Here is a 25,144-nt window from a genome sequence, read left to right as displayed (position 1 = left end):
TAGTGCTCAAGAACACCAAACGGACTGAGAGGGGTGCACACCAGTGCCTCCCAAACCGTGGGCAGCATTTGGAAGTGGGAGAGAGCCAGCGGGACGGCGGCCCGTGCGCCTGGCCACTCTCCCCGGGTCCCACCGTCTCGCGGCGTCCCCCGACTGCGGCGTCCCGGCCACGCCCCGCGTGGTGGCTCCGCCCTGCGCTCGCGGCTAGCCCCCGGCGCGCGCAACTGGCTGGTGACCGAGCCTAGAGTCCTGCTCCCCCAGCCACCAGCGCGCCACCCGCCCGGCCCGGTGGGTGGGCGCGGGGCCGCCTATACCGGCTGGCGGCAGTGACTCGGCGACCTTGGCTAGGAGGCTCTAGCGGGAATCCATCGACGGCGGTGACTGCGGCGCGGACTTTGCCCAGCACGGGGTGCGGAGAGGACTGTGTGTCCACAGGCGGGTCGCAGAGATGTTGGCATTCGCGGTCAGGACCGTGGTAAGTGCGACCAGGAGCCCGACCTGGTGGGCCCTGGGCGAGGCGGGCGGGCCACGCGCGGGTCGCAAGCGGGGCCAGACACGCAGCCGCGCCCGAATGGGTAAACAGGCAAACAGGCTGTGAGGCTACACAGCCAGGAGGCCGCTGTACAGCCTGGCCTGAAGCTGCTGGGGTGGGGTTTGCAGGTGGGTTTCCTGGGTTTGGCAGAGGAAGGGTCTGAGGTTCAAGGTCAGAGGCTGGATTGAACCGATGTCCTGTAGCGCTCAGCTTTAACGACCGGGAACAAACAGTGGCACCCCGGCTTCAGGCAGCACCCCACCCTTAGATCCGGAGTCAAGGAGCAGGCTGGCATGGAGTGTCTCTCTCACTGTTATTCTCTGGCTCACACACCCTTTGCACACTCAGCCAGAGCCACTTCTCCAATCCCATCCAGTTGGTCAGCCTCCTTGAACTTATCAAATGGTCCCTGGGGAATTGTGTGTAGCCAGAGAACCTCACATGGAGGCGTCAAGCTGGGCTGTCCAGAAAGTCCTGAGAACTGGCGGGAGGTGACAGGTGGCAGCCCCAGGCCTTCCCTCTTCACCAGGCCCTCCCCCAACCTGTCCATAACACACACACACACACACACACACACACACACACACCCTCCCCAGAGGGCACCCTGGAGCAAGAAAAGAAGTGGGGGTACCTTGGTACCCTGATTTGGATTCCTTTACTCTCTACTCACACACACACACACACACACACACACACACACACACACACACACACACACACACACCCTCCCCAGAGGGCAGCCTGGAGCAAGAAAAGAAGTGGGGGTACCTTGGTACCCTGATTTGGATTCCTTTACTCTCTACTCCAGGCTTATCTCTGTTTGTATCTCCCTCTGTCTGTGCCAAGAAGAACGTCCAAATAGACATACCAGACCCAGAAAAGAGGGTACCCGTCCTCTGGCTTCTGTCGGACAGGCTCTTCCTGGTCTTCCCAGATCCTGAGGCTCCACCTCATTTGCCACTGCCACCTGAGCCCACAAACAGCCTCTAGGTCATCTTTCAGGACCTCTGGGTGGCCTGGCCTGATCACTTTACTGCTGGGGAAACTGAGGCAAGGAGAGACTTGACCAGAATCTCCTAGAGGTGATGACTCAAATCTAGCCAAGTCTCAAAGCCAGTGTCATTTGGTTTTTTAACACCTAAAGTCCCTTCTTGGCTCCCAGCTAAGTGGGACACAGCTCAAGGGAACCAGGCATCCGTGGAAGGGCGGCCTAGAAGGGCTCCCAAAAGTTCTGGGGGGAAACAGAGGATGGGCAGGGCTCTTAGTGGCCACTGTCCACTTAGGTTCTCTCCCAGTATCTGTTCCCTTGCGCCAACCCCGATTTTCAGGACTGATTTAAGAGTTGTAGTGTACTTGGCAGCCAGGCAGTTCCTGCCCTCCAGCCAAGCTTTCCTTCATTAAACAGACCCACACAGAGTCTAACAGGTGGATTTTTAAATATCTCTTGGCCTCCCTCCAGGGCTCTGGGCCCATCCAGAGAAGAAAGGAGAGTTTTCCAGGTCTCCTCCTACACCGGTGCCCACCCACTTAAGCCCTCTCACCTGCTCCCCGTTGCCCCACTTCTGGAAGCCAGGGCAGGTGGAGCAGCTTCTCCTGCCACGGCCACAACCCCAGATGCCACTACAGCCACCACAGCCGTCGCCACTGCCCCCTCTGCCTCCCCCCTGAATCTTGGCTCTTGTCTTCTCTTTCCAGCCCAGGCAAGTGGCTGCCTCTTGCTAGGTTCTGCTCGCCCACTTGATAGCACAGTTAGGCTTAGAGATCCAGCCCAAGGCAGACAGACAGGGCTCAGGACCTCAGTCCTGCCATGGAGGACGGGCAGCAGAAAGAGAAGGTATGGAACGGGGCCTCTGCCGCTTGTCTGCCCACTGCTGCCAGCAGCCTCGGACTCTCTCCTGTCTCTCTTTCTAGCCGCCTTCAGAGTCTCCTGGACTCTCTCTGTCTCTCTCTCTTTCTCTCTCTCTCTCTCTCTCTCTCTCTCTCTCTCTCTCTCTCTCTCTCTCTCTCTGCCCCCTCTCAGCCTCCTTGCCAGGCCACTTAGCTCCTTCTTGCCTCAGCGCTGCCCCTGTGCCACCCCCACCGCCACCCCACAGACAGGAAAAAACCATGGGCGCTGTGATCATCTGGCTCGCTCTGATTTTCTCTTCTTCCCTCCTGTTTCTCAACCTGGCAAGGGTGGGAGAAAAGGAGGTGGGGACCTCTGGGAGGGGGCAGTCACCTCACTGCTGGCTGGCTCACATGCATTCAGACAGGTGAGAGTTCCCTCTCACCTCTACCACTCCCGCCAGGTGCCAGTTATCTTGACTTGGTTCATCCGAGAGCCCTGCCAAGATCAGAGGCCACACCCCACCCTCCCCCATCCCCACCTGCATCTCCAGCCCCAGAGAGGTGGAGACACCTATAGCTTGAGGGCTGGGAAGCCAGGGCTGGCACCACCCAAGAGGCCATCTCTGACCCCAGAGATGGGCACATAAGTGCCCAGGACTGCAGCTTGGGGTGGCCAGGGCCTCCCAGAGCTGGTGACAGAATGAGCAGGATGTTCTGCTGCCTGCAGGTGAAGCCCCCGGGCTTCCTCAAGCCCTCCTCCTTGAGGAAGGTTGCCAGCCGCCTCAAGGCGCACCAGGACTCTCTGCCCCGGCTGCCCGTGCCCCCGCTCCAGCAGTCCCTGGACCATTACCTGAAGGCGCTGCAGCCCATCGTGAGCGAGGAGGAGTGGGCCCACACCAAGCAGCTGGTGGACGAGTTCCAGGCGGCAGGCGGCGTAGGAGAGCGCCTACAGAAGGGGCTGGAGCGCAGGGCCAAGAAGACGGAGAACTGGGTGAGTTCGAACTTGAGGGTGTACCAGCCCTCCGGAGGTCCCACAGAGGGGAAGGGGAGCAGGGGGCCCCTGGAGGCTGTGGGTCATTGTGAGCATCCTGCGGTGTGGCCTGTCCCTGCTGCACACAGATCTTCCAACACCGGCCGCTCAGGTGCTTTCCTTTGCGGTGCATTATTTCACCGCAAATACTTCCTTCCTCTGGGCCTGGCACTAGGCAAAGTGCTGGGTGAGCAAGACAGACACAGTTGATGGCCTCTTGGAGCTGACATTCAAGGACGGGAGGGAGAGGGGGGATTAAACAGGACACAATGAGTGGCCGAGATCACTGCAGGCAGTAAAGTTCTATAGAAATAAAAAAGCGATGAGAAAGAGGGGAGGAGAATGGCAGCAACGTGGTTGTGATAGGTCAGGGAAGGCCGGGGGCAGGTGGTGTTGGATCTGCAACGGACCGAGGGAAGAGCAGAGCAGGGGCCGAGGCGGCAGCGGCCTGGTGAGTTCAGGATCAGACAGAGGCGGGGGTGGTGTGCAAGGAACTTGGACTTGAGCACACACCCCACCCTCCCCCATCCCCATCCCACGAAAGGGGCTCCAAGCTGGTGATTTGTGTTCTGTGACGAATGGCTCCGGTTCTGTGTCTCAGCCTGCCACGCAGGTGCGTTTGCCTCGTGGAAGGCTGATGCTCCGTGCTCTGTTGTGTATGCATCTTACACCTCAACATAAAGTTTAAAATGACCGCGCCAGCCACTGGGAGGGAAGCAAGAGTGGGAGCCGGAGGCGGGTGGGAGGGCTGGTGTCATCAGGCTCTGCTGTTGGGAAGAGGAGGGGTTATTCAGTCCAGAAGCCGCTTTGATGCCGGTGGTACCTGCTGATGGGGTTGCTGGAAGGGGAACAGTCCTGAACTAAAGCAACTGTGAGCGGGAAGGGGGGTCCTTCCAGGGAAAGGGGTGACTGAGGGCCGGGCAGCTCTGTAAGAGAACCAAAGCCAGGTCTGGCCCCATAAAGTAGGAGGTGCTCTGAGGGGGGCAGACGGAAGGGTGGGGGTACACGCAGGAGGCGGGAGTTATCCGTTGGTGGGTGCCTGAGCCTGGGCAGGTCAGGGCCTTGGACTCTGGAATTGGGAGCTGGGAGAGTCTGGGGTCAGGCAGTTTTCCAACTTTGTCTGGCCTGCAGCTCCCTCAAACAGGGAGAGCAAGTGACCTGGGCACATCATCACCCCTCGCGCCTTGCCAAGGGCCCAAGGCTAATGGCCTGTGCCCCAGGCCAGCAGCCTCCCAAGGGGAGTTGGTGTGGAGGAGAGGCATGCCCACCACTCTTTGAGGGGCTGAGGTGCCCAGGGGGGCCGGGGCTCCAGGGGTTCAAGGAGCTGCCTGAAAGAGGCATATTTCGGGCAGGTGTGCTGGGCAGGGGTGTAGGGCAGACAGTGTTGCAGCCAGGCCCATAAGACTCAAGGGTGACAGTCACCTAGGAGCCTTTAACATGTCCGTGGTGGGTCCCCAGAGAGACGTGCTCACCCACTGGGTCCAGCGCATGTCTCGTCCCCAGTACAGTGATTTACCCTCAGTGAGCTTCCTCTAGATCACCCTGCCCTTGGGGTCCCAGTGAGTGTCCACCCCGCAGCTTGACACCAACAGAACTGAGGCCACAGAGGACCCGGGCCCCCAGTTCTCCAGTGAACCCTGGGCTCCTTGGGACAAGCAAAAACTCATTCATTGGACTTTCTTTTTCTGTATCTTTCTCTACTTTTCCTTTCTACCAGGCATACATTTTTATTTCTAAAGTATTACAAATCATGGACCAAAATTTGTGAGGTAAAGAAACACGATTCACGTTTCTGCCTGTTTCCGTCCCACCCCCCCAGGTGTCCTGCCAGTCTTTTTGTTTCTCTCGTGTCTTTCCCTTAGCAGTGGCCTCTGGTTTCTCTTGCTGATTGGCTCAGGCTCAGGGGAGATGGTGGGACACTGTCTGAGCTTAAGGGGCTGGAGGTTCCAGGTCTGAGCATTTGCTTTGAGAATCTGCGCTCCACCGAGGGGGCAGAGGGTCCCCTGGCTCTGTGGAGAAGTGTCTGCAAATGCCCCCCTACCCCACCGTCCTCACAGGCTCTGGTTCTTTCCGCAGCTGTCCGAATGGTGGCTCAGGTCAGCCTACCTCCAGTACCGCCAGCCTCTGGTCATCTACTCCAGCCCTGGCCTGGTGCTGCCCAGGCAGGACTTTGTGGATCTGCAGGGACAGCTCCGGTGAGTGGCTGAGGCTGGGCAGGGGCAGGAGGTGGCAGGGGCAGGGTTCGTGGGTGTTTCCGGGGCCCTGAAGTCCACTCCCTCCAAGAGGCTGGAGGGGCCTCAGCCCTGCTCATTATCTCGCACCCCCACAAATAGCCTTAGGAAGTAGGGAGCATCATCCCTGTTTTACAGATGGGGAAACTGAGGCTCAGAGCAGGGTTGGGGCCTGCGCACGATCACCTTTCAGTATTGGCTGAGCTGGGACAGGAAGCAGGGTCTTCCCGACTCCAAAGCTTCATAACTGGTCTCCACCACACTGTGGACTGGGTCCCCACCCTCCGTCTAGACCTAAGCCTACCTCCCACGCCAGCTCTGGCACTTCACCCATCCTTCCCTTTCTCCTCTGGACACAGGGGCGACCTTTATACACAGTCCCCTTTTCCACATTAGCCATGTCACTTGCCCTGGCCTCTGTTCCAGTGCTACCAGAGATAAAAATACCAGCGACAGGGATCTCCTGCCCAAGTACCAGCCGTTCATGGACAGACACCACCTGCTTCTCTTAAAGGCACCAGGGCACCCTGGGAGGGTCTGGGGGTTCAGGTCAAGGAACTCCAGCTGGTGGTCCCCATGTTGGGGGTCAGACATAGTCGGTGTGGCCCAGACAGTTCCAGGGGAGAAGGGCCAGGTTGAGAGATGGCCTAGAAACGGGCAGGGACCTCGTGCAGGGGACGCCTTGAGCCAGTGCCCCCCGTTTCAGAATGCCCTCCCTGGGGTCCTGGGTCCTTCCGTAACTGATGTCTGAGAGAAGGGTACCCTCCTTCCAGACTCCAGTCCGCGGTTCAGGGGCTCGGGCCCTTTGTGGGTGGAACCAGCCGCCCTGACCCATAATTCAGCCGTGGTCACGCTGCCGTGCCCTAGCACCGAACCCCTGCCAGGCGCTTGGCCAGCAGCTTCTTCCTGAGCCCTCCAGGAGGGCGAGCTGCAAGCAGTGCATGTGAGGAGTGAAGCAATGGGGCACCCCTCACCCTGCAGGTATCCCTGGCCTCATGCCCTCCCTCAGGGTGTCTACACAGCTTCTGATCTCACATTGGTCCCTCCAGGTTTGCTGCCAAAGTCATCGAGGGCGTGTTGGATTTCAAGGCCATGGTTGACAAGTGAGCCTCCACCCTGCCTGTCTAATTAACCCAGCCACTCTGGCCCGGCCCGGCCCGACCCCAAGCCCTGGCTGCCCGGCCGGCCCAGAGCTCGGGCGCTTTCACTTCCTGTTGGCCCGGCCTCTGTTGGGGTTGGGGAGACAGAGCCTGGGGATTGGGACGCCCAGGTCCTCTGCTCCAGCTGCTAGGACTTCCTCCTGGTGACCCTATCCCGAGAGGCCCCTGGAATTGGTGTCCCAGCCAAAGAGGCCCCAGAGGTTGCTGGCGGCTTCATCTCCCCCGCGCCAAACTAACGCCCCGAGAGGGGAAGGGGGTTTCCAGGGTGACTCACAGCAGGCCTCCTGACCCCAGCGCTGCTCTGCGGGGCCCCTGCTCAGGCTACGGGGAAGCAAGGACGCATGAGGCAACAGACCCTGCTTGTGTGAAACCTGACTCGGCCCTGCCCAGCCCCCAGCCGCACCCGGCAGCTCCCTCTTCCCTCTCACCTCCTACCTGCCCAGTGTCCCTTCACTGTCCCCCTGCCCCACAGTGAGACCCTGCCTGTGGAGCACCTAGGGGGGAAGCCGCTGTGCATGAACCAGTACTATCAGATCCTGTCCTCCTGCCGCGTGCCGGGCCCCAAGCAGGACTCGGTCGTCAACTTCAGCAAGACCAAGAAGCCGCCCATGCACATCACCGTGGTGCATAACTACCAGGTGGGGGCCCTGCGCTGTGGCAGGGGAGGAGGGGCAGAGCCAAAGGTCCACTTCCCCCCCACACATGCCCACATGCCCCCAGAAACAGGCATGCCCTGGGCGTCTCTGCCGGGTGACCGGCTAGGCCCCAGGGAGGCCGCGAGGGGCTGCAGGCCTGCCCAGCCTGGGGAGAACAATGCAAGGACACCCTCCCGTGTCTCTCACCCCTGGCCTGACCCTGTCCCCTCAGCTGGGCCCAGGACAGTACTTGCTGTGACCTCTGGGCTGCCAGGGCCAGGAGGAGGCTGGGGCGGGCTGTGACTGTGGCCTGTCTGAGGTCCTCACCAGCCCCCTTCTCTGCACCTGCCTGCCCCCGGGCAGTTTTTTGAGCTGGACGTGTACCACAGTGACGGGACCCCCCTCACCTCGGATCAGCTCTTCGTGCAGCTGGAGAAGATCTGGAACTCGTCGCTGCAGACCAACAAAGAGCCTGTGGGCATCCTCACCTCCAACCACCGCAACTCCTGGGCCAAGGCGTACAGCACCCTCATCAAAGGTGCCTCCAGAGGGTGGGGAGGGCCCTGCCCACACCAGCCCTGGGTTCTCACTGAGGCCTCTCAGCTCAGAGCAGGTGTCATCAGCCTGAGTTCGGGAAACTCAGTCGGGTGAAATTTGTTCCCTCTGTTAAGTAGCAAGTGGGATAAGAGTCTGGGCCCTCTGGCGGAGGAGCTCACCACCGTCCCCGTGCTAGTCAGGAACATTGTCTCCAAGTCAGACCCCTGCGTGGCCTCCCTGACTGCCACCCTGGCTCTCCGTGAGACCCTGGGCTCCACTTCATTTCTAAAGTGGGTGAAGTGGGCCAGGCGTGGGGTGTGCCTCTCGGGCTGCGGCGAGGCTGCAGGGCCCTGTTGAGTGTAAAGCTCCGAAGCCCGTCCCAACACTCAGCGCATGTCCTGGAGGCCTCCCAGGCCTGATCCCCCCATTTGGGGCCCCTCCCCGCCATGCCGCCTGCAGACAAGGTGAACCGGGACTCGGTGCACTCCATCCAGAAGAGCATCTTCACCGTGTGCCTGGACGCAGTCATGCCTCGGACCTCGGAGGACAAGTACCGCAGCCAAGTGGCGGGGCAGATGCTGCACGGGGGCGGCGGCCAGCTCAACAGCGGCAACCGCTGGTTCGACAAGACACTGCAGGCGAGGGCCTGGCAGGGCCGGGCTCCCCTCCCCCACACGTGCCCACGCGTGGCCCCCCGCAGCCTCGGACTTCCCGTCCCTTGCCCAGGGCGTCCCTAGCACCCCAGCTTGTAAAGCAGGCGGAAGCCAGCAGGTGGACGCGGCTGTAATTACCAGGCAGGCAGCTTGTCATTACTGGGCCTGGCCCAGAAACTGCTGTCACCCCCAACGCAGCCCCTCAGCACATCAGAGGGGCCCAGGGCCTGGGAAATAAGCTCTGTGGTAGGGCTCCTGGGTAGAATAGTTGCAGGGACTCAATGAGGTACAAGAGCATGGGGCGTGCCAGCTGTGGCGTGGGACAGGCCCACGGTCCCTGATGAGTGCCAGCTCTTATTAATAACTGTAATAAGTCAGCTAACCCCTGAGGCGACTTCAGAGAGGCCTTTCCTCTGGGACCCAACCAAAGAGTGGCTCCAGGGAGCTGGGGCTGACAGCTCCCTGTTCCCTTCCACAGATCATCGTGGCAGAAGATGGCTCCTGTGGGCTCATTTATGAGCACGCAGCTGCTGAGGGGCCCCCCATCATCACCCTTGTGGACCACGTCATTGAGTACACGTGAGTGTGGTTCCCCAACTCTCCGCCCATTTCCCCCATTCTTGGTGGCAGGTGACAGACTAGCTTGTGGGGGAACGGCATTTTCACTATGCCTGGGAATCTGTTTCTCCAAAGGAGCCTGAAGAGCGGGTGGGTTTTAGAGCCAGACATACCAGGGCCGCCTCCATGTGGCCTTTTGAAAGCCGGAGGGAGTTTCAGAAGGAAAAACCCTAGAGTCTCCCTGAGCTGGCCCCTTCCAGCTTCCAGGAGCCATCCTCCCCACCTTCATCCCGGGGATGGACCCAGGGTTCCCCAGCACTGGCGTGAGCCTGAGCCCCCATATCCATGCAGGAAGAAGACTGAGCTCGTGCGGTCCCCCATGGTGCCCCTGCCCATGCCCAAGAAGCTGCGGTTCAACATCACCCCTGAAATCAAGAATGACATCGAGAAGGCCAAGCAGAATCTAAGCATGTGAGTGCCAGGCGCTGGGCGGGGGGCAGGGCTGTCATTGTACCCAGCTGGTTCTGAGACCTCCCTCCCTGAGCTTGGCAGGGCTGCCAAGTACATGCTCCTCACCCACCTCCTCCCCAACCCCCAGCATGATCCAGGACCTGGACATGATTGTGATGGTGTTCCACCACTTTGGGAAGGACTTCCCCAAGTCTGAGAAGCTGAGCCCTGACGCCTTCATCCAGATGGCTCTGCAGCTGGCTTACTACAGGTGCACCCCCCACTTCCCCCCACCAAGGACGGATAAGACCTGGGGGCAGGGGTGGGGGCAACACACCGGGCCCGTGCTCAGCCCCATGTTCCCCCAGGGTGTACGGGCAGGCCTGTGCCACATATGAAAGTGCCTCCCTGCGCATGTTTCACCTGGGCCGTACTGACACCATCCGCTCAGCCTCCATGGACTCCCTGGCCTTTGTCAAAGCCATGGATGACTCCAGTGTGACGGTGAGGGGTTCAGGGTGAGGATGGGTGAGCTGGGCTTGAACCATCTCCCTTGCTGTTCATTCTGTCAACACACACTGATTGAGCACGTATTCTAGCCCTATGGTGGGCACTGAGAATATAATAGAAGATGGAGCCAAGAATTTAGCTCTGAGCTTCCTGGCAGGCCAAGAGAAAAGGGAACTTACTCGTTCATTCACTCAGCAGCAGTGAGCATCTGCCCCAGAATGTAGTGCTGGGGCGGGGGGTGGCTACAGAGATGGGCGGCAGGAGCAGGGAAGGGACAGTGCTTCAGCTCTCTCTTACCTCACCCCGCCTAGGAGCACCAGAAGGTGGAGCTGCTGCGGAAGGCCGTGCAGGCCCACCGAGCCTACGCCGACCGGGTGAGCGAGGCGTTTCTGTCCCTACTTGCATGACCCTTGGCATCCCCCACCTGTCTGTCCGTCTGCCTGTCCATCCCTGCAGCACATGGCCACTCACCCTTAGCTTAAACAACCCTTCCCCTGAGCCTTGGGGTACCTGGAGCAAGGCTAAATACCCCCACTTTAAAGTTGGAGAAACTGAGGCTGGGCCCAGTGACTGCCTGGCCCCAGGTCCCAGGTGACCCTCTGGCCCTGGAGACTCCCCGGATGCTGAGGGCACACACAGTGGGCAGACAGCAGGGTTCCCGCCGTCGGACAGCTCAGGCTACAGCCGGCAGCACAGATGTCTGGGTTCCCATCCTGGCTCTGTCTCTGAGCACCTGTGGCCCACACCCTGCCCATGTGACTTGCAGACACCCATTAAATCCTTTACAAAGGGAGTTCAATGACTTAACAGATGAAGACACTGAGGTTCCAAGATGTAAGTGACCTGCCAAGGTCCCACAGCCAGGATGGGGCTAGGCCACCCAGCTCTACGCCTGCGCTGTTAAATCCTACACTGTCCTGCCTCCCTGGGCAGGCCCTGGGCCTCAGTTTCCCCATCTGTGAAGTGAGGTGCTTTCCTGCCAGGCTGCTCTGGTTTCATCGGTCTGAGGGGCCCTTGAGAAAAAGATATGTTGCTGCCACATGCTTCTGAGGAGGGCGGCGGTGGCACCTTGTGGCCCCGCAGCCCCTGCTCCTGACCACACCCCCTCCTCCAGGCCATCCGAGGAGAGGCCTTCGACCGGCACCTGCTGGGCCTGAAGCTGCAGGCCATCGAGGACCTGGTGAGCATGCCTGACATCTTCATGGACACCTCCTACGCCGTCGCCATGCACTTCAACCTCTCCACCAGCCAGGTGGGCCACGGCCCCAGGGCCCGCTGGGGATCCCTGTGCTCTCCCGGGGCGGGATGGAACAGAACCCGGGAGCTGGAGCGGGACGGGGGCTGCACTGACCAGAGCCAAGGTCTAGAGCAGTCAGACCTCAGTGGTGGTGTGGCCCGCACAGGCCACTGCCACAGCGGCTGAGCTCTGGCACAGGTTATGGGCCGAGCGGCTTCACTGCAGCTCGGGCAGGCTGAGAGGGAGTCAGGCCCCGCCCCCGCCCATCCCCCCAACCCCTTCCGGGAGAATCGCGGGGCAGACACAGAGGAACACCTGATCCATGCTAGCCTGTGCTGGGTACTGGGACACCGCAGGGACAGCAGCGTCTCTGCCCCGGGGGCTTGCAGTGTGGGCTGGAAGCACAGGGACTGAGCTAGTGATGGCCCCCGGGAAGTGCTGGGGGGTCAGCAGAGTTCCGAGGAGGGAGCAGTTAAAGCCCCCGGAATGTCAACGAGGCTCCATAGCAGGGAACACCAGAACTGTACCCCAAAGGACCAGAGGGAGTCACCTGTCTGATGGAGACGAGGAAAGGCCATCTCTCAGGCAGAGCACAGCAGGAGCAGAGATGTGGGAGGACAGGCTTGTGCCACTGAGGGGCTGGAGGGGACCTGGGGGAGTGAGGCAAGAGCCTTAGTCCTGTGCCACCCCCAGGTCCCCGCCAAGACAGACTGCGTCATGTTCTTCGGGCCTGTGGTCCCAGACGGCTACGGGATTTGCTATAACCCCCTGGAGGCCCACATCAACTTCTCCGTGTCGGCCTACAACAGCTGTGCCGACACCAACGCTGCCCGTCTGGCGCACTACCTGGAGAAGGCGCTCCTGGACATGCGCGCTCTGCTGCAGAGCCACCCCCGGGCCAAGCTCTGAGCCTCCCGTGCTCGGGCCTGCCAGGGCCACAGCCAAGCCACCTTCGGGTGGGCCACCCTGCAGGGCTCCACTCTGTTCACTCTCCCCCCGGCCTTGCAGAGCTGACTGAGCCAGAGCTGGCACCGCCCCCCGGTGGGGCCTGCAGGCCCAAGCCACGTGCCTTCCATGCGTCCTCGCCAGCACCTGCCGGGGCCGTGTCCTGGGCTGCGTTCAGAGGCTAAGCAGGACCTAGGCCTGGGCACCGCATTATCACCCACGGAGGCCTTCCTCTGGGGAAAGGAACCCGCTGAGTCCACCCCCAACCAGGGTGGGAGACAGGCAAGTCCTTTTCTCAGTACTTCACCTCTGGCCAGTCCCTGCCATCTGCGCAGTGTGTCTGCATCTGTATCTCGACACTCAGCCTCCCAAGGACCTACAGACATGACTGTCTGGAGCAGGGGACTCCAGGGTACCCCAAGGCTGAGAGGCCAGGGTGCGAGGTATACTGGGGAAGGGAAAGCCTGGGGCCGCGCCTCAGCCCGTCCTGTCCACGAGGCCATCTCCCACGGGACTGCCATGTTCTTCTGAAAGATGTGGCTCAAGAGTCCCACCTCGCTCGCTCCCACGCAGTTGGATTCCTGAACCGTGTTCCTGGTTGTATCTTAGTAACATGCGTGGTAATCAATAAAGGGAAAATTTGTTGGTAAAGAAGTGTTCCAGCTGAGGAGGCAGGCAGGTGGAGGCGGACACCTGACCTCCTCCCAGCTTCCCCCGCGTCTGGGAGTTGGTGTCCTAGTGGCCAGTGGCCCCAAGGGCCAGAGGAGACAAGAGGAAGGACCCTCAGGTTTAGGCCAGAGAGCCGTGGGCCAGTCTGAGACCGCTCCCCACCACCCTCAGTGACCTGGGCCTCTCCAGTGCCTTGGGCTATGGGCAGGGACAACTGCCAGAGGTCTGTGCGGCCCTGGAGGCCCAGGGCTGGTGGGCTATGTGGCTGACACCAGGCCCCAAGGCCTCATCCTGCAGCCTCCCCACTGAGCCCAACAGGAGTGGGGTCCCAGATCACAGGGCCACCTGATGAGAACCCTAAACCTCTCTGTCCCCAAACCCAGGTACCTGGCAGAAGCAAGGTGTCTAGCCAGTCAGGTGGGCCGCATGTGGAGAGGGGAGTCTCTCCCTCCGCAGGACACTCTGGCCCTAAGACACATGAAAACCCAGAGCAGAGGCCGGGGGTGCAGGTGGGAGAGTTCATCAAGCCCGTGAGAGGTGCTTTGTGGCCTGGCCAACCTGTGACAGTCACGTGAGGGTGGGGCCTGTGGTTTTTCTCCTTTTTCAATGATGAAATGGAGGCTTGGAGATGGTCAGGTCACCAGGCTGCTAAAGAGCAGAGCAGAGGTCCCCAGAGGCCACACTTCAGGTCAGGGTATAGGGAGCCCCCAGCCCCACACCACTACCACCCCCACCCAGGGCAGAGGTGGAGACTGGGGGGCCCATGAGCTGGTGAGGAGGGAGGACAGGGCTGCAGCAGGAAGATGCTGGCTGGACTAGGGCACGGATCAGGTGGCACTAACCTATGTTGGGGACTGGGGCCTGCTGGGCCCTATCGAATCTCCCCAGAGCCACAAAAGGGTGGGGACTCAGCGTCCTCATTCTCCAGTGAGGGTGAGAGAGGGTGTGCCACTTGCCCTAAGTCTCAGGGAGCAAGAAATGGACCCCAGACAATGGTGGGTGTTGCTCTAGCTAGGCCTGGCCGTCCCTCAGGCCCCCAGCAAGGCTGGCAGGGTGGGGTACTGCCAGGGGGAGGGGGTGGTACGTGAATGCCCTTCCCTGGGCCACGGGCGGGAGGACCAGGCAAGAACACAGTACACAGCCTGGTGTCCTCATCTGTGCGACGGGGTGATGCTGCTCCGTCTGGGGGCTCCTGGGAGTCCCAGGAAGCAGGGGCCCACAGCAGTAGAGGGCTGTGTGGGCAGCACCAGGGTGGGGCCGCAGGGCAGGGGAGGGCGAGCCAGGCCACGGACACCGCATGGACAGTGTCACCCAGGACTCCCAAAACTCACGTCCTAAGAACCAAAGGCAGGGTCCCGCCTCCTCCCCAAAATTCTCCTTCAGAGTAACAAAGCACATTGGGGAAGCACATTGAGCATCTAAAACAACCCGTCAGTGTGAGATGGAGTGTTCAGAGGTCCCTGGGGGCACTGGTGGGGGAGGAAAAGGCAAAGAAACTTGGTCATTACTCCTGAGGTTGTGACCTGTGCCCTCACACTTGGAAGTGGGACAAGCAGGTGCTTTAAAGCTCTCCGGACACAGAGGAGGTAAGTTGGGGAGATGATGCACCTACAGGACTTTTAAATCCACTGTCCGAATGTCCTGCCACTGGGCGCTTGTGATAAAACTTCTAGCGATGGTACCGTGCCAGAAACCCAGAGAATGCTGCTGGGTCTCAGCCCACTTAGCGAGTGGACCCAGAATCAGGGGGCTGACCCAGAGGAGGCCCCAGGGGCAGCCAGACCCCGATGGCAATGAAGAACTGATTTTTTTTTTTAATGAGTGAAAAAAAAACTGCTCTAAATTAATACTTTGTGCAATACCTTATTTGAAATATGAACATGCAATAAATGAATTAAAGACAACTTGGCTTTTACCTAGATCGCCTAAATGTCTATCCAGGTTGGCATGAACTTGACTTTGGCCATCTTCATGGGGAAGGTGCAGTGGCCAGAAGCAAGGCAGGCCTAGAGTGGAGCCTGCCAAGGGGGTGAGCGCCAGACCAAGCGGGCCTGATGGGAGCCCTTGAGGAGGGTGTTCGGGAAGGTGCTGAGGGGCTGAAGGGGGCTGGACAGTGGGAGGCTCTGCTGCCTCTGGGCAGGGACTTGGGGGCCTGGACCCTCAGGGGGGTCGGGAAGGCGGAGAACAGTGGACATTTGAAAGACGCTTAGGAGCTGGAGTCGGCAAGACTTTGTGACCAACAGGAAAAGAAGTTGGTGGGGGTGGTAGGCGGGAGCAGGTGTGCCATTTGGGGTGAAAGCAGTTTAGCTGGGACTCGGGACACGCAGGGCTCAGCCCGTTCCTCTCCCCAGTGCGCTTGGGGGCGTCTCCTGCCCTGTCGTCTACTTTACTCTTCCTTTTCAGCTGGGTCTAGCCTGCTGTGAGACAGAGGCTGAGCTCTTTTCAGCTATTGGGTTTTTCCATTTTGATTCATTTGACAGTCTTCCACGGTTCACCTTATAGTTCCCCATTCCCTGCAGACATTTTCAAGTTTGTCTTTTCTTTCCTTACAATGTAAAATGCACAGTTTGTGCCTGATCATTCCGGCATCTGAGGAATCTGCAGGTCTGTTTCCATGACCTGCTTTCTGCTGGTTCTCAGTTGTGGTGCGGCTTCCTTCTGGCCGCCTTGGTCTGTCACACGTTCTGTTCGCTGCATCCAAAGAACTCCTCATACACGTGACCGAAGGCTAGGAGGCAGGTTCCTTCCTCCCGAGATTCGTTTGCTTCTGCCTCACATCCTGGGTGAGGTCGCCTCTGCTGAATGTCGAAGTTCCTGTGGACCACCGGGGCCTCTGACCAACAGCCTTCGAGCTCACGTGAGGGCGGAATTATTTCTGACCCCCCCCCCCCCCAAGGGTGTAGCCTTTCTGTATCTCAGCTCAGTGAGTCAAGGAAGGCCGAGGCTCCACAGCTCGGCCAGGGTTCGGCTCACGCTCGGCTCACTCCTACAAGGTTTCCAAAGGCCAGTGCAGTTTGCGATTATTTCTCCAAAGCAAGACCGGCCGCGCACACACGCAGGCGATACTGAGTCACACAAGCAGTGGGTGTTTATCCTGGCACAGGCGTTGGGAGAGCACACGGGTTGCCCCCAGTCCTTCGGGGCTGTCGCGTGGACAAGCTAGGCTTACTGAGAGCAAGTCCAGAGCCGGCCAGAGTCACACAGGGAGGCAGACTGGGACTGGCAAAGGGGACACTTCCTGACTCCACATGGCAACGAGGTCGCTGACTGGTGGGAAACGCCACAGGGCCATCCAGACCGTGGCTCTGAGGGCTGGAAAGGACCAGATGTCTCAGAGATGCTTATGGTTTTATGGTTTTAACCATATCCTTGCTCCTCAAGGCCCCGTGTCTCCAGCCTCCTCTCATGAACTCAAGTCAACATGTGCTCAAGCTGCCAGAGTTCAAGATTTTATTTTAAAACAATAGTAAACAATTTCATTGATTTTTCTTAAATCAAACCACCTCACACTTGGCTTGTCTCAGGCAAAACGTACAAAATAAGAAGGAAAGAGGAGGGGAGGAAATGTGGGGACTGACCAACCTTCCCCAGAAACAGGCCCCTGGTCCTGGCACCTGGAATGGCTTTTGGACACCGTCTTTAACAAGTGAAAAAAGAAAGCACCCAAACATTGTGCTTCAGCAGCAGATTAGGAACCTCCACAAAGAAAAGGAGGGGTGGGGTTCAAACACAGGTCCCAAGCAGTCTGGGTCCGTTCTAGAAACTTCCAAGAGTCTGGAAGCATGTCCTCTCCACAGCTTCATTTCAGAGATTTAAGAGATCAAGTCCCTTCAGGAGAAACCATCCTCTGAGCTGGACAGTGGGGATCTGTGAACCACACCCCAAACACAGGCTTGAGGGTGACCCCGGGCAAGTTTCCAGCTTCTCAGAGGGGTTGGGAAGGATAAGGAATGTTCAGAGTGAAGAGGGATGGGAAGGGCGGGGATGTGAGGCGCCCACTGCCCCCTCCTCTCACCCGGCTCCTGGTTCCTTTGCGTTTTGTTCTTGTGGAGATGAAGACTTAACTGCTCCCAGGTGGCAGGACCAAAAAGAGCTGTAAACAGCTTGGGTTTGCTTACCCACATGTGCAGGCTCTTTTGTCAGAAAGGGACCACTGTCTGGGGGACAGGGGACCAGAGAAAGCCCTTGTGGTGCAGGGTCAAACGGGGCAGGACGCACGATAGCAGCCGCCAGATGCGCGCTCTCTCTGGGCCCTGGCCCCCAGGCTGGGAAACACTGAATGAGGTTCTGGAATGGCAACGGTGGCAGGGAGAGCACAGGGTGCTCCCCTCTCCTGGCCCCCAGGCCACCTGTCAGGCCCAGGAAGAGGCAAAGGGCCTGGGCCCCTCCATACGTGGGGCAGCCACAGCAGAGCAGGCTCTTCTGGCCCCATCTCCAAAATCCTGTCTGTCATTAACAAAACCCAAAAATAAATAGTGTGTATTTTTCACGCCACCCGAATCCCTGGCCACGTGAGCACAGGTACAAGCCCTTCTCCTCTACCCCACACCCCGGTGCCCACACCAAGGGCACTTTCCGCCCGGCCAGGGGCTGGCAGCAGCACAGCGAGGGTCTCTGGCCATGTGGCCCCCGGTAGCAGGCCCTCCGGGGTCCTGGCTGAGGGGTGACTCAGCCCTTTGGGCCACTTTGTTCATTAAAATTAAAATAAGAAAAAAAAAGGCTCCACTTGGTGACTTGGGTCTGTAGAGGTCTCTGCTCCACCCCTCTGTCATTCCGTCCTTCCTGCAAGGCTCGTGCAGGCTGGATCTGGAGGCTGGGCCCAGCCACACTCACCAGTCACTGCAGTTTCGTCCCCAGCTTGCGTTGTCTGTTCCTGCAAAATGGGGGTGAGAGTCTGAAGTGAGGAGGCCTGGGGGTCAGATGAGGGGGCTGCCTGGCATTCAGTGCCCCCCTGAGCTGTCCCCTCTCTATCCACAGTCATAGCAAAATAAGTGAAGGCCCACCCCCAGTAGCCCTAGTGACTGACTCAAGCCAGGCCAAGCAGAGTTCCTGCCCTAGGACCTGGGACCTAAAGAGGGTCAATCTCTCTAGCCCGCCTGTGTCACAGATGTCTCAGCTCTGGAGTCCAGGGACAGAGCCAGATTAGGGCAGGGGCAAGGGACAGCACAGAAGAGGTGGAGGGACCTCACTGGACTCTAATTATTTGTCGGGAGTTCCCCTTTACAGATAAGCCAGCACAAGTAGGGTTTCTATAACCAAGCAAAACAGACTGTCACAGGCTGTTAGGTAATGAGTTCTCTATCTGAGAGGTAATTAAGCAAAAACAGATGAAAACCTACTGATGGAGGTTATAGAAGAGACTGGAATACCTAGTGTGGCTATATCCATGATGGGCCCAGGAACCTGAGGGAAGCAGGAATAATCCCCCATTTTCTAGAGGTCCTGGCTGAGGCTCAGAAAGAAGAATGGGACATCCTTGAGTCCCAGTTAAATTTCAGACACGTAACTGCACCCACACATTCTGCTGCGATGTGGCCCTAGCTTCACCGCATGCCCTGCCCCGTTGCTCCCTGGGCTCCAGCCCCTGGCCTGGCCCGGTGGGTGGACTCACCAAACGCCCTCCCGCCTCGGAAGCTTTGCACACGCTCTGCCCTCTTCTGAGAGCACGCCCTGCCAAACCTCAACTCTGGCAGGCACAGCTCTCTCCACATTCAGGGCTGTCTCCCCTGGGCAGCAGGCCCACCCACCCCGCCTCCACATCGGGTTCCTGTCCCGAGCTCTCAAGCCCAGGACGCCCGTCACACAGGCAGGTGCCTCATTCCGTGACTGCTGGGCCTGCCCCACTCTGTGCCTGCGCGCACACAGCCGGGCACAGCGCACGTGCACATCAGAACCCTGGAAAGGCAGGGGGCGTGGCCAGCAGGCCCAGGCGGGGCGGGGCCGGCGAAGGGGCGGAGCCTGGCAGGGCAGGAGCCAGGCGGAGAGCCTGGGCCAGCTGGGCCTCTCCCCCAGTTGGGCCTGCCTGCCCTAACCACCTCAAACCCCCTTTCCTCATGGATCCAGGGCTGTACCCTTAAGCTCCTTGGGATAATTTGGACCATGATGCACAAGACACATTCCCAGGCTGCTGTGATGCCCTGCCGGGCCCCATGATTCCTCTCACCAGCTCCCAGGGAAAAGCTCCCAGGGTTGCTCTGGAGCCTGACCTCGCCTCAGCCCCCTTCCGAATCCCGGGAGGAGCCAGGCCTTCCCCACGCCAGCCAGCAGGCACTCCACCCAGGACTTGGGATGAGTGGAGAGCAAGAGATCAATCAGTGGGCACCAACTTGCCCAACTTGCACCAACTTGCTGTGCAACCTGTTGACCCATTGATAGGGAAAGCCTAAGGGGTGTCCACACAAAGGCACCCTGAGAATCCCGGCTGCCCAGCCCTCTGGTTCTGGGCCACAGGGGTTAAAAGCAGAGCCCTGGGCCAGACGGCCTGGGTTCCCTGTCCAGCTCCCCACCCACAACCCCCAAGTCCAGTGACTCCTCATGTCACTCTGAGCCTCAGCTTCCTCATCTGCAAAATGGAGTCCAGGGGAGGATTCAGTGAGGCCGTGCAGGAAAAGGGCTCAGGCAAGTGCCTGGCTCTTGGGGAGCTCTCCAAAAATGGGGGCAGTAGCTTCCCTGGGCCCATGCCCCACCGAGCCAGGACCCAGTGATTGCTGAACCCTTAACTCACCTGGCTTCAGCCCGGGTTACTGTGTATTCAAACCACAGTACGTTGGGAATGAGGCTTGTGTCTCGGATTAGGAAGAACTCAGAGATAGGCCTGGAGAGACGACACCCAGAACCCCAGGACCACGTCAGGACTGCCATCAAGCCAGATATGCCTAGGGCGGGAGGGGGATGGGGGCGCAGGGGCAGCAATAGGAACAGAAAGCAGTTACCAGGATGCTATCCTGGGGAACAGAGGGGTGAGGACCTCCTGGGTGAAGGCGAACCAAGCAATGGCCATGAGGCTTCCAGCGATGCCCCCATAGAGCACCTGGCTCCATGTGTGATATAGCAGGTAGACCCTGGGCCAAGAACAAAGGGACATTTCATGAATAGGCCTGCACAATCCCCCGTGCCCAAGTCCTGGCTTCCCAGGGACTGCGCGCGCACACGGGGAGATAGACACAGACAGGCATGAACCTCTGTGAACACAGAGCCTCAGGTCTACTTCCACAAGGAGACAGGGGTCGGACCCACTGCTGCTCTCCCGACTCGAAGTGAGGAGATGGCGCAGCTGAGACTTGACCCCCTTCTCTCTAGCCCTCAACTCAAGTTTGTTTGCAAGGGGCGCCCCCAGGATGCTGGGAACAGATGGCTGACTGGTGGAGGGGCCCTGAACCCTGGGCTCAGCCAGGGGAGCAAGGACTGGGCTGCAAGGAGCCCTGGAGCCCTGACCCTGTGAAACAAGAAGCCTAGGACCTCTTTCCCCGCCTGCCCTACAGGCTCCGGGACTCAGGTCCACAGAGAGGTCCAGTGCGGGCCAAGAATTCAGCAAGATCCGGTGGGCAGGGTGTGGGTAGGGGTTCTTCCTCCCTCCATACCTGCTGTAGGAGACGAGAAAGGCTGCGGTGAGGAGACCCAGGGAGAGCACGTGCCTCCACAGCAAGTCCAGGAACCTGGCATTGTTCGTCTGATGCATTCTGGGAAGACAGGTCTGTCAGGTGGCCTCAGCCCACGGCCTGCAGCCCAGGCCTCCCAAACCGCTCCTGGCCCCATCCACAGACTCCCTGGGTGCCGTCTGCCCTGGCTGCAGGTCCTCCCACCCCCAGAAGAGGCCAAGCCCCAAGGCGTGTCCAAAGGACCCTGGCCCGGGCCAGTTCAGGGCCACTCCAGCCGGGAAGAAGCTCACCTTAAATACAGGAAAAGAAAGGAATAGACGGAGAAAAACCACATAAACTGGGAATGACTGGAGGGCATCCCGTACTTGGTGCCCACTGCCATGTGGGGGCCTGAGGGAGAGAGAACAGGGCATGAAGGGAAGATGCAGGCCTCCCAGTAATGACCCGACCTCGGGGACCACCAGATCCCCGCAGCCTGGGCGCTACCTCCACACGGCCGCGGCTCCTGGATGACGTGTTTGATCAGCCAGTTGACCCCCTCGTTCAGTGCCAGGCCCCCGAGGAATGAGATCTGCTGGGAAGATGTGTGGTCAGCTGAGCCGCTGGGCTTCCTGGCCACTGCCCAGCCCCACAGACTGTGGCTGAGACCGAACCTCGCAGCCCGATTGGTGAACAGCCTGGAACCAGCCAAGAGGGTCCAAGCACCTCAAGAAAGGTGAAGGCGCTTGGGATGAAGTGGTGCAGCACCCCCGCCCCAGGGTGGGGGCACCGGTCACTCACCGTGTGCAGCTCCCTCTTGAATATGATGAGGGTCACGAAACCGACAATGACAAATATGGGGCTGAGGCTCAGGTAGGCAAGGAGGTGGCCAGAGAGATCACCTGGGTGTGACAGGGAGACTGGGATGAGGACAGAACATCAGAAGAGGGCCTGGCCCTATACCTGCAAGGTAACTAGGACCTGAGCCAGGAAGGAGGTCCCAGCAGGGCCCGGCGTGCAGGGCAGGCAGCTGTGGATGCCGCCGTCAGAACGAGTGGGGGTTGGACGAAAATCCGAGTCTCTGGCCTCGCCCAGCTAGACACCCACCACCCTGCCAAGTCCGGAATTTGAACTCGGCTTGGGCTGACCCCAAGGCGGGCCCTGTGCCAGGGGCAGCCCGGCAGGCACACGGGTGCCTCTGGGACACAGCGCGGGGCTGAGACTGCCCCAGCCGAGGCCTGGCCCTCCGGGGGAACCTGGGACTCTCAGGTCCCCACGCAGACTTGGGTCTGTGCTGCAGGGGCGGGGGGAGGCTGTGCTGCCCACTAGGGATGCCCGTTGCAGTAACGGCTCACCACTCCCTCTCTATTGGCGAGACATTGGCTACCTACTGACTACCTGCTTTTTTACCATCCTAACAGGCCAGGGAGGGAGACAGTGTGAGGACTGCCAGCCCCTTTTGAGAGGTGAGAACTCCGCAGCCAGGAGATGAGGTCCACTTTCCCCCTCTTGCTCAAGGGCAGGACTGATGTCAAGTCCAAAGACCACCCTCATCATTCAAGACAGGGCAGCTACGTGGCCACTCTGAGGTCAGAGGGCAGGGTTCAGTTCCCGTGCCAGCACTGCTGGCTGCATGACCTCAGGCAAACACTCCACCTCCCTGAGTCTCAGCTCCCCCATCTGTGTGACACCGAGCTTGGTCCCTGGCACCGGACACTGCCTTGCTAGGGGCTCTGCTCACCCAGAGGCTAGGTGAGTTCAGAGTGGGAAAAGGCTCACACCACCAGCCTGGTCTCACTCAGGCAGCAGGGAAGGTGTCCACACAGGGCTGAGCCCAGATTCAGGCTGAAGAGATGGGCACACAGCTGGCCTCACCACACCTACCCAGGGCAGGGCTGGCTTGGCGTTGGCCTTAGAGAACAGGCCATCAACCTCAGCTCAAGTGCTAGTGCTGTCACAGGCCAGCTGGGTGACACTGGGTGAGGCCCTTCTCCTTTCTGGGCCTCTGCCTCCTCACCCACACGATGGCCTGACCTCTTACAGCCGGGAGATCCCAGGTCTCTCAGCTGCCCAGCTGATGCACAGAGCACCTGGTAGTAGGTGCCCCAAACTTTTATCTCCATGGCCTGTCCCACAACACACAGGGACTTCCTGCAGATGCTGTCTGTGACTCTGGCCTCGCCACTCTGCTCCAAGCCCCTCCACAGCTCCCTCTGCCCTTGGGACAAGTCCCACCTGTGCCCAGCTCATTAAGCATTCCCAGCCCTGCTCCCCCGCCACCCGCTGCTCCAGTTAGTTCCAGGGACTGCACTCCAGTTCCCTGAACACATGCGCTGTCCTACTTCTGGACCTTTGCACACACTGTCTCTCCCACTTGGGATGCTTGCTGCCTGGGTCAACTCAACATAAATTAAGTACCCGCCACAGTGGCAAAAAAAAGACACTTTCCTGCCACTGCGGAGCCCTCAGTGTCGTGGGGGAATACGCAACTGGGCATCACTCACGATAAGCTTTTTCGTACAGACATCGGGCTGCGTCTGCCTCTCCCTCTACACATCCCATAAGAGCAGGGACGGGGCTCTCTTTAGACAGCACTCAGTCCCCCAAGCCCAGTACAGCGCCTGGCACTTAACTGGGCTCAGAAAATGCCAGTCGCTGAATGGAGAGTAGATAAAGAAAAAGGAACCAAGAGGCACGAAGATGTGCAGAAGGCCACAGAAGAGTTAGCAGGGGCCTAGGCATTGTGGGATGCCCCTCCTCCGGGCCCCCGCTGTCCTTACGAAAGGGTCCCTCATCACAGCCTGCATCACACTGCTCACAACAGCCAGGTTCCTGCTTCTCACTTGTGAGATCGTGAGTCCTCGGAGAAGCTACTCCGAGGCCAGGCAGACGCCGTGTAGGCGCTGAGGCCTTAGCCGAGACCCTTTCCCTCTCCAGGCTTCGGTTTCCCTCCTGTAAAGTAGGGTTTTCTCATAGCCCAGGACTGCAGGGACTTATTGATCGGCGCGCCATTCTAAACCCAGGGCTAGACCAGGGCCTGGCACTCAAGAGGCACTCAGCAGATACTGGCAGAATGAATGGATGGATGGATGGGTGGATGGTGGGCGGGCAGACTGGTAGGGCCCAGCACCCGGCAGGGCCACGCCACCCCCATAATAACCCAGAACACCCAGGGTCAAAGTTCTCTGGCAGCCAGCCCTGGGGCCCTTGGCAAGGCCAGGCTCTCCCATCTCCGTCCAAAAAGAGCACCATGTGAGCAGGCCTCTCCTAGGACAACCAGGGTTCCATGAGGGGCTCACCTGATACCCAACCACCCTACCCAGGAGGGCGGGGTGGGCTTGAGAGGGTCCTGGAAAGGTGGGCTAGTATCTGCAGGTAGTTTTGGAATGTTTCCTGGGCATCAGGCGCTGCGCCCAGCACTTCTCACGCCCCCCTCCCCCGCTGGATTCTCACACCAGCACCAGGAGGGAGGCACTGCGATGGGTCCCACTTCAGAGATGAGTAACTGGGGCCCCTGCAGGTGAGGTCACTTGCACAAGGCCTAGGCGTGAACTTAAGCGCAGGCACCTCTGACCGCAAGGCCCTCGCTCGGCACCACCCGGCTAGACCGCCTACAGAGCGGTGGCTGAAGAGCCTCCCGGCTGGGAAACCCTGCGCTTCTAGAGGTGTGTCTCATGGGAAGCTCCAGAAGTCTAGATCCCGGGGGCTGCCCGTCCCCCGCCGGGTCCCCTCTGCGCGGGAGCAGTCCCTGCTCGGGGCGTGGTCCCGCTGCGCACTCTTCCAGCCCCGAGGAGCCCTCCCTCGTACAGGCGGCCCAAAGGCACTGTTTGAAGGAAACAGGCACTCCCTGCACGCCAGGGAGACTCCGGCCTCTCCGGCTCCGGGGGAGGCGGGGAAGAAGGGCCCAGGTCCAGGCCGGTACTCCTGTCCCGCCTCACACAGGCCCCCGCCCCATTACAGCCCACCCGTGCCCCGGGACCCGGGGGAGCACCGCGGCCGCGCAACCGCAGAGTGCGCGAGCGAGCCTCGCAATTTCGCCCTGCTCATCGCCGCACCACCGCGCCTGCGCGGCGCGCGCGCCGGCCGAGCCCCTCCATGGCTCACTATTTGACAGTTCCTTCACCGATACCCCGGCGCCCCCTCCGCGGGCTTACGCGAGCCGGGGCTCCCGCGGCTGAAAGGCCGGCCCCGAGAAGGCGTCCTTGGCGTCTGGGCTGCCTCTTACCTGCAGGATATTCGACGTGGGTAAGGGTGACCGGCCGCCATGAAGCGGGGAGCGAGCACTGTCCGTCCGCTGCCATCTTACCCGGAGACCGGGTTTCGCCAAGCAGCCAATGGGGTGCCAGGGGGGCGGTGGTCCTGACCTATCACGCCGGGAAGGCGCCGAGCATCCAATTGGAAGCCGATACAGGTAGCGGCGCAGCCATTCAGCGTGCAGGCCGTAGGGCTGGCCCCAGCGGCGAATCAGAGAGCGAGGTCCCTAGGAGCTTGCGAGCCTGCCAAGCCAGCATCCAATCCGGGACGAGCGCAGGTAGGTTTCTGGTCAATCAGGGAAGAGGAGGGTTCCAGCCCAGAAGAGAGGGCACAGCAGCC

General features: G+C 60.1%; 2 protein-coding genes across 3 annotated transcripts; one reads left to right on the top strand and one right to left on the bottom strand.

Moving 5' to 3' along the window:
- Positions 1–182: 182 nt before the first annotated feature.
- On the top strand, positions 183–12,372 carry CRAT (carnitine O-acetyltransferase). Of its 2 annotated transcripts, XM_090274867.1 has the most exons (15): positions 183–475; positions 2,228–2,366; positions 3,087–3,350; positions 5,466–5,584; positions 6,670–6,723; positions 7,253–7,418; positions 7,779–7,953; positions 8,412–8,590; positions 9,084–9,184; positions 9,515–9,634; positions 9,762–9,884; positions 9,982–10,117; positions 10,435–10,497; positions 11,238–11,375; positions 12,054–12,372. In XM_090274867.1, exons 2-15 carry the CDS (start codon positions 2,340–2,342, stop codon positions 12,267–12,269), a joined length of 1,881 nt encoding a protein of 626 aa, XP_090130993.1. In that variant the 5' UTR covers positions 183–475; positions 2,228–2,339; the 3' UTR covers positions 12,270–12,372. The 2 variants fall into 2 exon arrangements, with proteins under 2 accessions (XP_090130993.1, XP_090130992.1); XM_090274866.1 differs by lacking the exon at positions 2,228–2,366 and having other exon boundaries at positions 184–475.
- A 4,038-nt stretch (positions 12,373–16,410) lies between these two features.
- Positions 16,411–24,892, bottom strand: DOLPP1 (dolichyldiphosphatase 1). The gene is made up of 8 exons (XM_090274865.1): positions 24,777–24,892; positions 21,353–21,453; positions 21,059–21,143; positions 20,863–20,962; positions 20,555–20,653; positions 19,907–20,035; positions 19,699–19,788; positions 16,411–17,847 (listed from the first exon to the last, which is right to left on the bottom strand). The coding sequence occupies exons 1-8, from the start codon at positions 24,850–24,852 to the stop codon at positions 17,811–17,813; spliced, it is 717 nt and encodes a 238-aa protein (XP_090130991.1). The 5' UTR covers positions 24,853–24,892; the 3' UTR covers positions 16,411–17,810.
- Between the last annotated feature and the right edge of the window lie 252 nt (positions 24,893–25,144).

This window comes from Furipterus horrens, unplaced genomic scaffold (assembly GCF_987537825.1).
Source record: "Furipterus horrens unplaced genomic scaffold, mFurHor1.1.pri manual_scaffold_4, whole genome shotgun sequence".
Classification (NCBI taxonomy): domain Eukaryota; kingdom Metazoa; phylum Chordata; class Mammalia; order Chiroptera; family Furipteridae; genus Furipterus; species Furipterus horrens.
This window is presented reverse-complemented; position numbering and strand designations above follow the sequence as displayed.